Below are 12807 nucleotides of genomic sequence, written 5' to 3'. Positions count from 1 at the left end.
TTTCATGCAGTGTTGAGGAATATGCACTGTGGACTCGCACAGTGAAATAATTGTATTTGTCTTAGTTGTTAAATTTTTTTTTAACACTTCTGATATCCAGTCTGATTTGTGTTCACTGTTCGTGAGTACCTAGTAGATGTTTTCATCAAGCTATCAGATATAACCTCAACACTTCATTCCTCAGGGGTATGTAACTCAGAGCCTGTTGTATGTATGAATGGCCTTGTTCATGTGACCATCAGTATGAAATTTAGCACGTCTCTTTGATCTGGTAAAGCCTATAGCTCTTACCTTTACTGGCATACTTACAGACATTTGAGAGTGTTTTGAAAATGTTTAACTAACTTAAAGGATAAGCAAATTGAGAATTTTTATATGGAAAAGAGAAAACAAATCTGCTCTCCGCCTCCCAGCATTTTACTTTTTTTTTTTTAAGTGTTGCACTTGCAAAACTTTATTTTGCTTTTTTATTAATTTCTCAAGTAATGCATTTTTGCAAACAGTATTGAAACTTTTTTTGTGTATGTGTGTGAATGTTTCAGGAAATGCTTCAAAGAACATCAGAAGATTTTTTGCCAAAGATGGAAAGTTCAGTTGAAGAGATGGATACTTCTGATACCCAGTGGGGCTGGTTTTATTTGGCTGAGTGTGGTAAATGGCATATGTTTCAGGTATGAAGTTATATGAGCTATGATGGATTCCATATATCAAACTACCTATTGCTGAATTTGTCTAAATGTGCTTTTTCATTTATTTTGAAGACTGATTCAAACAGTCATTGCTCTGTTAGCAGTGAAGATATTGAAAGGAGCTTCCGAACAAACCCACATGGTTCTGTTTCTTTTACTACTGCAAAATTTAACTACACGCTAGATTTTTCAGGTATGTGTCTTTTCATAGAGTAAATTTAAATAATGGAAGGTGCCACATATCTCAGTTCATTTGTTCTTTCAGCAAACTATTGTCCTCATATCTAGTGCAAAAACTTGTGACTGGAAATGCCTTCTTTACTGGAAAGTACATACGAGATTTTAGAAGCAGTTGCCCTGCTATATTTTCTAGTGTAGTTTATTAATAAAGTAGCATGTCTTGTTTAGTAGCACTCCATGTTACTGCTGCTTACCTTAGCTGTAGGTGGTATGTAGCATACCTATGCTACATACCCATATATGGGACTGGGAAGGTTGAACATTTTTTCGTTAACATGCAACTGCTTGTAAGCTTGAAAAACCTCTTCCATTCAGAGCCTGTATAAGAAACATTGATATTAAGGAAGCTTTCTGCAAAATATTGGCATCGAAGAGATTTTATAATTCAGCTGGTAGTTGAAGCCAGTTCTGTTGTCAGAATAACAAGGGGATAGGCAAAAGGATTTTCTAGTAAATTGTAAAGATCTCACTTATGCCATGCTTTTAAAATATAGACTATTACAGGATTCTAATGTATGTAGCTAATTATAAATTAATCTGTCCTTTGCTTAAAGGTATGTTCTAATGACTTCCATTTTTTGTGGTGTTTTTTTTTTTGTTTTGTTTTTAGCTTTTCCATCCATAGATTATTTATTTTCTGCTTAAATTACAAAACAGCTATATGCTTTAATAGAAGCCTCTTCCAAATCAAAGACAATAACAGCAGTTCAAATACAAAAGGGGGGACTGGGTAAAACAGTGACGTACTGAGAATGAAGTAGTATGTAACAATACAAGGAGTTTTATGTTTATTTGTGTTGAAATGTCTGTTTAAAAAACCCTTTGTTTTGCATCCCGAATAAAACCAATAAATGCAAATGTTAAACAATGATTTTTATGTTACTGTTTGTAGGTCTTGATGTCTTGCATTAAGGATAGTAGTAATATGCTTTGTCATCCTAGTTGTATTGAAGTCAGTGGAAGTTCAGTGGAAGTTTTGCCAGTGATTTAGTGGGGCTGAATGTTAGATGGGTATTTTAACAATAAATGTTTTGTTTAGCAAAATATGCAAATATTGCACAACTCATATAAATTACGATGATTCTGAGGCAAGTATTTAGAAACATTTATCAAAAATGCTGATTTGTTAATTGTTGAAATAGGAGTTCCTTTCAAGCAACTTTGAGTGTAGTAATGTTATTTTTTAAAACTACACTTAAATGTTTCATATGCTGTAGATGAATTCCAGAAACTTTTATCCTAACTTTTGTTTTATGCTCAGTGATGAAACAAACCAACCTAAGCACCCTTAAGCAACGTCCAATAAAGCGAGCTCCTTTTTCTATCAGTGCTTTCAGGTAAGGAAATAAGAGGAAGACTCCTTAGTTTTATTTTGTTCCTGATTCTTCTAAGTAAAATGAAACAAAAATATGTTTATATTTATTTACTTTTTACATCAGACAATTTGAGAGGTGAACAGAGGTGGGAGAGCTAGTGAAGAAGGAAGACATTTCGGAGAAGAGTGACAAAAGAATTTTTAGTTTGTTTTTTTATCTCTTTTTCTGAGAAAGTAAGGAACTTGTAGTGGGAGAGGCAAGGCATACTGAATACTGATATCCTTTGGCAAGGTTCTAAAGCTGTGCCTGACTTTAGCCATTAGAGTTCCTTGCTGTAAATACCTGTTGAATCAGAATTGCTGTGGAGAAACAGCAGCAAAAAATGGAATTTTGTTCCATTGTAATAATGACTTCATAAATTATTTAGAAGTATTATGAAGTATTATTGTAAAAGCAAAAAAGATTGAGTTATATTTTCCTGTCTGTTTTAATCAATTACTCTAAAATGATTTGAAATTGCAAGAACTTGCATCACAGCAACGAGATTGTTTTATGAGTCTAATCGCTTTAGATTGTAAGTTTCTTACCATTAGAATAGTCATTAGGTATAAAGCTGTGCTGATGTAAATCTGATACTCACTAAACAATAAACTGATCTCGGCAGTGATACTACCACAGGTAAAATTTACGATATGCAATATGTGGGGGTTTTTCCCCAAATAGTTTCTTTGAAATGATTTTAGTTCTGAATTGTGGTGTGGTTGTACTTTCAAAAAGAAATTTGGCATTTGTAATAAGAAATGTAGTAGCAATCTTCTTACACTGACATTCAAGAAGGACCGTTTTTTTTTTTTTGAAGTGCCACCTGTTTTTTCAATGGATATTTCCTGAAGAGTGCATGTAATAATGTGGCAATTCACTTTTGTTTTTTTGTTTCGTGAGTAATTGTATTCAGTACTCTCTTTCCATGTGATGACACCATTCTTTCAGGAGATTGTTTCTTTTAATCCCACTTTTAAGGCTTCAAAGTGGCTATTTGATGTATATGCTTAAAACACTCCTTTTTTTGAGGGTTCGGTTTTGTCTTTAAAAAAACAAATTTGACTATAATTTTCAAGTGTGTATTTAACATAATGCCTTTAAATACTTCAAATGAGGGCTCAGTTTCCAGAGGCTGAGGCTAGTTCTAATTCCTGATAGTTTGGAATGTTCAGGCTATCTCTCACATTTCTAAATTAGTGTTGCTCTCCTGATGTTGCAGACCTTTCTGACCATCTCTTCTGATTTATCTTCCTGTCTTTTGCTGGGTAGCTGGTGTATTAAAACTGTTCATTACTGTGGTTTATTTACAATAAGCTAAGCCAGAATTTGAATACAAAATAAGACCTCTTGCTTTTGACCTTACCTGCTGACAACAGCTTTTGTTTAAATTAAAACCCTAAGTAGTTTTGTATAAGTGTTTTTTTTGCATACGGTATTGTTAGGAGCAGGAGTTTGACAGGAAGAAAATGCCTCATGTCTTTGATGCGACATGTTTTTACCTTTTTTGTTTGAAGTTTCATCTGTGAAAATGAGGCTATCCCTATGCCTTCACACTGGGAGAATGTAAATACTGAGGAGCCGTATCAGGTAAGAGTTGATATGCAAGTTGGTCAAAAGCATGTGATAATGAAATAATGCATCGAATTGAAATCGTTCTAACCTCTTTTTTTCCAGCTTATTCCATTGCAAAAGAAAACAAATGAATATAATGAAGTTTCTAGTCTCTTTGGAAAAACTATGGATAGCCACCGAATTAAAAGAATTAAGAGAATACAAAATCTAGACTTGTGGGAGTTTTTTTGCAGGTGAGATGATTTCTAAAACCAACAGTCTTAGGATTGTTAACAGAGCAAATCTTGAAGGCATGTAGCAGAAATATGTTTAATTGCTTTTACTATTACAGAAAATGTGTTACTTTTTATCTTATAAAATTTTATTATTTGTCATTCCTCTATTCAAAATTCAATTTTCAAGGCTCTCTAGCTTCTACAAGTGGAGAAATGTAATATTTGTAGAAATGCAGTAGACATAGCACAGATAAGACTGATGCATTAAAGATGTTCAGGATGTCCATGTGGTAGATGTCCATGATACTTACAGTGAAGTAAGGAGAATAAAAATAAGCTTTTTGTAAAATAATTCCTTGGCAGGTTTGTATTATTTTAGTTTTTAGTGAACAAAGCAAATGAATATTTGCGGCTTGTTTCATTTCTCAACTTTATGAAACCTAGGACAGAATTAAGTGTCCATTTAGCACATATTCATGTAATTTCTTTAAGTTTAATGTGCTACAAAGTTTTTTCTAAGTTCTCTGCTTTTCCCTCTTCATATTGTGCTGACCTGGAAGAGGTAGGAAGTGCCTACTTCCTAGAACGATTTCTGTTTCCACTTATTTCGTAGTGTGAACCTTAAGCAGTTGTTTTGACAAAAGTTATTTGTGTGTCCTCTAAGAAGGAGTATGTATCAGAAAGAATGAGTTTTTAAGATGTATTACGCTATTAAAATCAACTGAAATAAGTTAAATAGTGAGGAAATAACTAAGTGGATATATATGTTTCAAAAAACATGTAGACGTGGCACTTCGGGACATCATTTAGTGGGCGTGGTGGTGTTGGGTTGACGGTTGGACTTCATGCTCTTAAACATGTTTTCCAACCTTAATGGTTCTTTGATTCGATGATTAAAAATTTGTATGTTATATGATTTTTTGAAAGATAAGTAATTTATTGTTAATTTAAAGCTATATCATGAATATGCATAAGGAAATGAATTTAAGTTCTTGGTTAAGAGAGTTAACCTCTTAATTGCAAATCTATTTGTTTATATTTACCTGTTTAAGTATTAAAGCTTATTTGTTTGACCTTGTGTTTCAATATCTACCTTTTTACAAATAGGTTTCTGTAGAGGTGTATTTATAACATCTTAGTACCAATCTTAATTTTTGAGATTAGAAATAGCAAGCAGACTTCAATGTAAATGTCCTTTGAGTCTCCAGTGTAGATGGCCGAGGGGGGGTGGGGGAAGACTTTTTTTGCTTAGCTTAGGAACTGATGTCATTTGCAGAGTGTACTAGTTTTCCTGACTGGTCAGTGTGTAGAATTTGTCGTTTAAGAATTCTGAATTATGGATAATGTGCTAGAATATTCTCAAGATATGAAACGTGAGAATGGGAATTAAAATTTCATGTGTCAGGAGTATTACAGTATTGCCATATAACTAACTATAAAACAAGGTACTTTTGACTATCTGTGCAGTGTAAAAGTATATGGAGAAAAGTAATTTCAGTTCTAAAACTTCTTTTCTGTGTCAAAAAAATAAAAGTAACAATGAAAATTGCTAGGATAAGAGTATGTAATTGATGTTTAGCTGCTTTTCTGCTGAGGGTAAAACACAGCCTTGCAATTGATGGGCTTACACACACCGGCGAAGAAATTATTGCCGGGTAGTATATTACAAAGTAGGTATTCCAGCATTTAAAATTCACTAAAAGTTCTTTTGTTGTCCCATGTAGGAAAGTTAAAGTAACAGAAGATAAATCTTAGTCTAGCGTATTTTGATTTGTGCATATGAGTTTGGAGTTGTAGAGGAGTACAAGCAAGTAGAAAACAGTGTTTGGTCAGTGAGATTGCTGACCATCTTTAGAAACAGCTTGTGTGCTTGCATATGTACAAAGAGCATGTCTCTGGGTATTTAGTTTTGCTTTAGGTTGCTGCTTTATTGAGTGAACTGGCTGGTGGATCAACTTAATTATGTTTTATTGGATTTGTTTGTAACTGCTGGTGGAAAGTGCTAAGATGATGCTTTTTAGAATAGTTGGACTCCTTGTTTTCTGTTCCAAATCAAAAAAAGTCTTGCTGTGGCATTTCTGCGTACTGCAGAACCTCTTTCCCAGTGTGCGCAGAATATTCCACTACTTATGAGGAACAATTGCTACTTAAACTTTAGTGCTTTTGAGAAAGTGCTCTGTTTCATTGATAAGGTCAGTGATTAAATTTGAGCATTGCTTGAAAGATTATTTGCATCATTGTAGTGGTCAAAACACATTTGCCTGTTATAATAGTTCCCATATTATTTTAAATTGGTTTTATGGAATCAACTGTTTGGAGATAGTGAAAGACTTACAGAACATTTTTGGATAGTTATTATTCACCTTTCCTAGAAATTTGTTCTGTTCTATTTCAAGAGAAGTTACTTCAGGCTGCCTTTATACATTGTCAGAGATCAGCAGCCAACAATAGAGGGCTGCTGATCGAAAAATTTCACATGTTCAGCATTGCTAGCCCTTATCTCAGAGGTGTTAACCTCACAGAGGTAGTTTTTCAAGGTGCAGGGAATCTTGGCTCCCATGTTATGCTGAATTGCTGACAGAGTGGAACTTGAGTGCCTGGAACCTTTCTGCCTCTGACACAAAATGTCAAAAATGAGATTATTAGTGAAACCTCCCAGATGCCCTTGAGATTCTACTGACATCCTTCTGATTTGGAAAGCAGTTGTAGGGATTTTTTTTAGGGAAAAAAACACAAATATAATTAAGTTGCCAAGACATAGGTATTTTAGTTTGCACTACATGGAGGAGAAAAAAAAAACCCTGAATAATAAAACAGAATAAACATATCTTTCAAGCTAAGTACTGCAAGATTTTTAACTTCTGTGAAATGTACTTACTTATGCATAATTGCAATGTAATGTCATTAATATGATAAAGAATCTTTGCTGCCTGTTTTTTTTCCCTGGACCTGATTGATAGGACCTCCTCAGACTACATCTAAACTGTAGGCCCTGAGAATGCCTCCCCAATTCATGTGTGCATTGCAGTTATAAGCAGGTTGCTTAATTTGGTAAACCTAAGTACGTAACACAGTGCCCCATGCCCTGTGACTTTTATAGGAAGAAAATTCAGGTACATAGACAAGAACAAAACTAAGATGCACTCTGACTTGTTTTTGCCTGGACAGTCAAGGGATCATAACTATGAACAGCTCAGTACTTGAGACACAGCTCCAGATTCCACTTCTTCATGGATCTTAGGAAAACCTAGCTGACAGAAGGTCACTTAAAAAGATTGATGGAAAATATATCTGTTCTTTAATTGAAGGCGTGCTATGGCCTTCTGCCCATGAGATTGTAATATAGGTTCACTTGTAGTGTAAGGGTTTGTTGTTTTGTTTTGTTTTCCAAAATTCTAGACCAATGTAACCCTGTCAATGCATGACTTACCTCTTTCAGAAAGTATATGAACCATAAATTCAGAAAACCATTATGAAATTATCATGTTGAAGTAATTTTACCTAAAAATTTATGTAATTTTATATTTAATATTTTTGGATATGTATACTTTATAATCCACTAACTTTGTTATCCCTCCCACCATGCTATTTAAGTAGGTGGAGTGAACAAAATGGGAGAAAAATGCCTTTCTTTTAAAAATGTATCCACAGAAAGTGACCACACTGAAACTAATGCCAGATGAACAATGTTGATAAAATTAGTATAAAAGACCTTTTTCCCTAACCTTGGATTACTTCTGAAAATTAGTCTACAGCATCTGGAAGTGTGCAATTTCTCAACATGTACCTTAAGAGTTCTGATCTGTTTAAAAACTAGAATCACCTAGTCACTTGCGAAAGTGGAATGTAGAGAGTGTTTTTAGGTCTGTCCCCTCTGCAGTGTTTTCAGAATAGTAACTTAATTTGATTATACAGATGTTTGTAATGCTGTATTATGTGTTCTCCTTAGGAAAAAAGCTCAACTAAAGAAGAAAAGAGGTGTCCTAACTATTAATGAGCAGATGTTGTTTCATGGCACCAGTAATGAATTCGTAGAAGCAATATGTATTCATAACTTTGACTGGAGAATAAATGGGATGCATGCTGCTGTGTATGGAAAAGGTAAGTATTTTTGTCACGTGCAAGAGTTTGGTAATCTTAACAGTTCAACGTTAAGTGTTTCCTATAGTATGTTCTTTGTGATGTACTCCTTGTGTTTATCCAAGAGCTGTTTAATATAGTTCTGCTTTTATGTCAAGTGTTATTAAGAAAGTTAGGATACCGTAAGGAATGTAATTGTCACAACTGGCTGGTAGGACCAGGGAGCTTGGGGAAGGGATGCCCAGCAAAGTAGCGTTGATCACAAGACAATCTCCCTATTAAAGCATTCCCACTAAAAATATTTGGTCATGTTGCTATAATCTTGACAATTTAGGAAAAAAAATAAAATTGGATTGCTAATGAACATAAAAGCACAGCCATCTTTCATCATCCTTATACCTATATTCATGCTTTAGTAGTTAAGCTGTCATGACAAGAATGTAATCAGATTTTTTTTTTTTTTTTGAAAGGGACCTATTTCGCAAGAGATGCATCATATTCCAGTCGTTTCTGCAAAGAGGACATGAAGCATGGAGATACTTTTCAAATTCATGGTGTGAATCTGCAGCCTCATCTGCATAGACCAGATAAAGTCATGTTTCTTGCTCGCGTATTAACTGGTGACTATATCAATGGTGATTCAAAATACATGAGGCCTCCTTCAAAAGATGGAAGTTTTGTGAACTTATACGACAGCTGTGTAGATAATACCTGGAATCCAAAGATTTTTGTTATCTTTGATGCCAACCAAATCTACCCTGAGTACTTAATAGAATTTTGTTAAGTTTGAAAGGAGCTGAACTGAATATTGTTTGTGTCTTTTTGATACTTTTGTTCCTTTTGTAAAGACAACAATATGAAAACATGAAGCATGAAAGGAGAGAGGTGAAAGAAAGGCTAGCATGTATTTATGGAGGAGGGAAGCTATTAAACATTTAAGAGATTGGCGAACTGTTTTGAAAAATCTGTAAACTTTACTAATGCATTTTTCAAATGTAGAGACTACTAGAAATTTGAAATTGTGTAGTGAGCCTTAAATACATTGGGCATTGGTAAGTTTTTAAAGGCAGAATTTATCTTCTGATTTTTTTAATATATTACAAATATTTATTCATGTGGTAGAAATATGCTTGTATTATAGTATGCATACTACTATGAAACTAATATTTTATTAGATTGTCTGCAGAACATAAAAATAACAAAAAAAGCAGCAACAAAAATACCCAGGGGACTTGGCTATCTATGTGTGTATGTCTGTTCTGTAGTATACGTTGCTTTGGTTTTGGAGATCTCTTAGTTTGGATTCTAAACCTACAAAAAAAATCCATCTGGAGAAAACTGATGAAGGAGCTGCAAAGTTCATCAAAGCTGTTATGTTTAACTTCAGGTACATTATACTGTAAGTTTCAATTATATACTTGCAATGCTTTAATAATATACTTGCAAGATTACAAAACCCTTGCACTAGGATTTGAAATTTGGGTTTGATGGAAATTATTCCCATAAGCTCTTGTCATTGTTAGTTGTTTGGAATGTAACTTTTGAGCTCAGTGTTGGGATATCAACAGTGCCATACATCTTCCTGAGTTCTTTTCTATAGAATTTTTGCCCTCTTGTTAACAGTATGCATGTGCATGCTGTTACATTCATGCAGCTCTGCTGCTGTGATTTTTGCCTGGTCAGGGTTTCAGAAGCACTCGGGGCTCATGTACTTGCTGTTATTGAAGACAATGTTTAGATTAACTTTGCTGGAAATAATACGGTTAAACTAACAATGAAAATTTCAAAAGATGCCATCCTTTAATTTTTTTTTTTAACATTTTAATAGAAAGCTTGTGTAACACTTGTGAGGCTCTGGTTTTCATAAGTAGTATAGTTGTAAAGTTAAAATGTTTTTCACATGTAGAAAGAGTAAAAGAGACAATATTTGGGTAAAGAAGAAACTTGAGTACCTAAATACATGAAGAGCCTGAAGAAGGAGCTGTTACAGTGAAATGCACTGAAATGTTAAACAATTCACTACGAAATTGTGTTCCTGGTGTTTTTCTTTGTTAAAGGACCTAAGGAGCAGTAAGTGTCAAGGTCTAAGTGGGGGCCTTTCCAGGTTTCTTCTTTGGCTACAGCTGGTAACAAATCCTTATGGAAGTAGCATATAGTTATGGCAGATATAGAATGATCTGTATTGGTCTGTTGTTAATAGACTTTTTGGATCAAAGGCTATGTTTAAAATCTGTCGTATTTAAAAGGCACTGCAGCTGGCATGACCAAGTCTGCTCAATATTGTTTTAAACCTATGGAACTGGAAGCAGAATATGACTACATATTTGTCATCATAACTGAGGACACAAACATCTCTTCCTTCTCCTTAGTGCTGTTATCTTTGCCTGTCAGTGGATCTTGCACAAGTTGGGTGTCTGTATTTATATAATTTCATGGCAGCCTTTCCTTTTGTTTCTGTTCCTAAACCATTTAGGGCTAAGATGCATTTTCCTCTTACTTTAGTACAACAGGAAGTATGATCTCTGATCCCAGTTGGGAACTCCTAGGCTCTACTGTTGTAGGCATGATTTGTGTCTGATTCACTACTATGCTAGCTGTGCAAAAGGTACATTGTTCCCCACATTGTAGAAAATATTTTTTAAAATATTCCCTGCAAATCATGCAGGGAATTTGTGTATTACTGACTCCTTTTTATTCTTCCACAGTGTTCTCCAGAACATAGATTTTATGAAACTAACAAATATATGCGCTGTTGTTCCTTTGATTTTTGCCTTATTTCTTCTGCTGTCTAAACTGTTCTTTTCAGTTGAGAAAACTGAATTTTCTTTTTTAATGTCTCATGGACACAAAACACCATAATCTATACTGTTCTTAGTGACTTTTCCAATTGTTTGTATGGTGGTGTCATTTAAATTGAATGGCAGAATCTTAATCTTACCAAAACTGCACAATTGGAGTTTCAGCTCTTCTTTTAATATACTGTTCTGCTTTCTGGTGTCTGTTTTTTGTGCTGATGAATCTTGATACTGAAGGTATCTGTAAAGTAGCCATCATTTTCCTGGTAAGGGGAGAGAGATTATTATTGCAAGCAAAGTCCAGAACTCTACAAGTAGCCAACACATGAAATAGTTGGCCTTAATAAAAGGAACAGTGAGAGAGGAAGGGAGGAAAATAATTTCTTGGACTGTGGAGCATTAAAGAAATGAAAAGGGATTTGGTCTGATTCTGGGGAAGGAAACCTGCTATTTTCTGTTATTATTTCATGTAGTGAAACTTTATGCTCCATTTTCTTTTTACACCTGTGCAAAAGAGCATGTCATTCTCTTATGTGCCTTGATCAGAGATAAAGCCTTCTCACTAGATTATTCTTGTGGCAGAATGTTTTCAGATGAGCACAACACTTCAGTATGAGCTGATCTTATTTCTATATTGTACTGGCCTCCTGTGCCAGCTTTGCTTTTTAGAATGGATGTCTACTGAATTATTGCTGAACAAATCTCATTTCATCCAAAGCACTGTGGGAGAGTGTCTTCACTGCAGTTCACTTACAGGGGCAGTTTGTACACACTTATAAGTTAAAATCTGCAGAAACAAAAGGATGCAGCTTCATATTTTATAGATGTCCCAGTACCTTCACATCCAAGCTAGGTGTGAGATACATAATGTACCAGCTGGAGCTAGTGACTTAAATTCCAGGAGTACATTGGATGCCACTTCAGCTGGTGGTTTAAGGACAACTCTGATCCTTTTTAAGCCTTTATCAGCACACAGGATCATAGCAGGAAGGCTGAAGTGAGTTTGTGCAGTCTACATAGGTAGAGATTACCTTCAGGAAGAAGACTTATCAGTAATTGCTGTGCTTCTCACTGGCCTATACAGACTATACATCTGATGAGCATGTGTCAGTCTTAAAATTTCTTTGACCTATATATCCATCAGTGTTGTAACTGATTATGATGATGATGATGATGAACTGTCCAAACCAGCTGATTTCCAGAACAGCCTACGTCTGCTCCAGAATAGTAGAACTCTTGACAAGTCACCAAAAAATTGTGGGGGCTGACAGATGGAATACCTTGTAATGTGTTTGCTTCTTCCATGCTTCTCTTGCTTTTCTCTGCTAACACAAGCCTGCAAGAGTTTAGAGGCATAATCTCTGAGTAGCCAAACTAAGAATGTGGTTGCTTGGCTGCATTTTTTGGTTGTTTTTGTTTAACAGAGGCACAAGCCACTCACATTGCTGATGAATTCACTGACTTGATTTCTGTGATTTACAGAGTAGAAAAGCCTGTGTCAGCAAGCCACACTAGAGGTCAAATGTTTATTTTGCAAAAAACATATATTACATAGCAAATGGACTGGGCGACCCTGGCCCAGACATTAAGCCTGCCTAGTCACCACCTAGTTCAGCTTAAAGTTTGCTGGTGAATATGCAGGCATGCCCCAGGCACACTAGAATTGGGAAAGACACACACCCTCCCCCTGCAGCCAGCACCAGACACATGAGTAGTGACCCATGGTCCTGCTCCAGCAGCACTGAGTTCCTTGCTCACCTCACTTGTGCTGCTCAACCCCAACAACTGGTTTTGGGAACAGACACGGTTCCTGCTCCAGTTGGCTGAGGCTTCAAGACCCCCACTGGCTCAAGTAGCT

At 35.3% G+C, this 12807-nt stretch overlaps 1 protein-coding gene across 1 annotated transcript; it reads left to right on the top strand.

The window, feature by feature from the left end:
- The first annotated feature begins 533 nt into the window (after positions 1 to 533).
- PARP11 (poly (ADP-ribose) polymerase family, member 11) lies at positions 534 to 9056 on the top strand. Its single transcript, XM_010286036.1, has 7 exons — positions 534 to 671; positions 762 to 882; positions 2191 to 2266; positions 3802 to 3874; positions 3962 to 4092; positions 8024 to 8175; positions 8625 to 9056. The coding sequence occupies exons 1-7, from the start codon at positions 534 to 536 to the stop codon at positions 8936 to 8938; spliced, it is 1005 nt and encodes a 334-aa protein (XP_010284338.1). The 3' UTR covers positions 8939 to 9056.
- Positions 9057 to 12807: the final 3751 nt, after the last annotated feature.

This window comes from Phaethon lepturus, unplaced genomic scaffold (assembly GCF_000687285.1).
Source record: "Phaethon lepturus isolate BGI_N335 unplaced genomic scaffold, ASM68728v1 scaffold29194, whole genome shotgun sequence".
NCBI classification, from domain to species: domain Eukaryota; kingdom Metazoa; phylum Chordata; class Aves; order Phaethontiformes; family Phaethontidae; genus Phaethon; species Phaethon lepturus.
The sequence above is the reverse complement of the archived record's forward strand: the minus strand, read 5'-3'. Positions and strand labels throughout refer to the sequence as shown.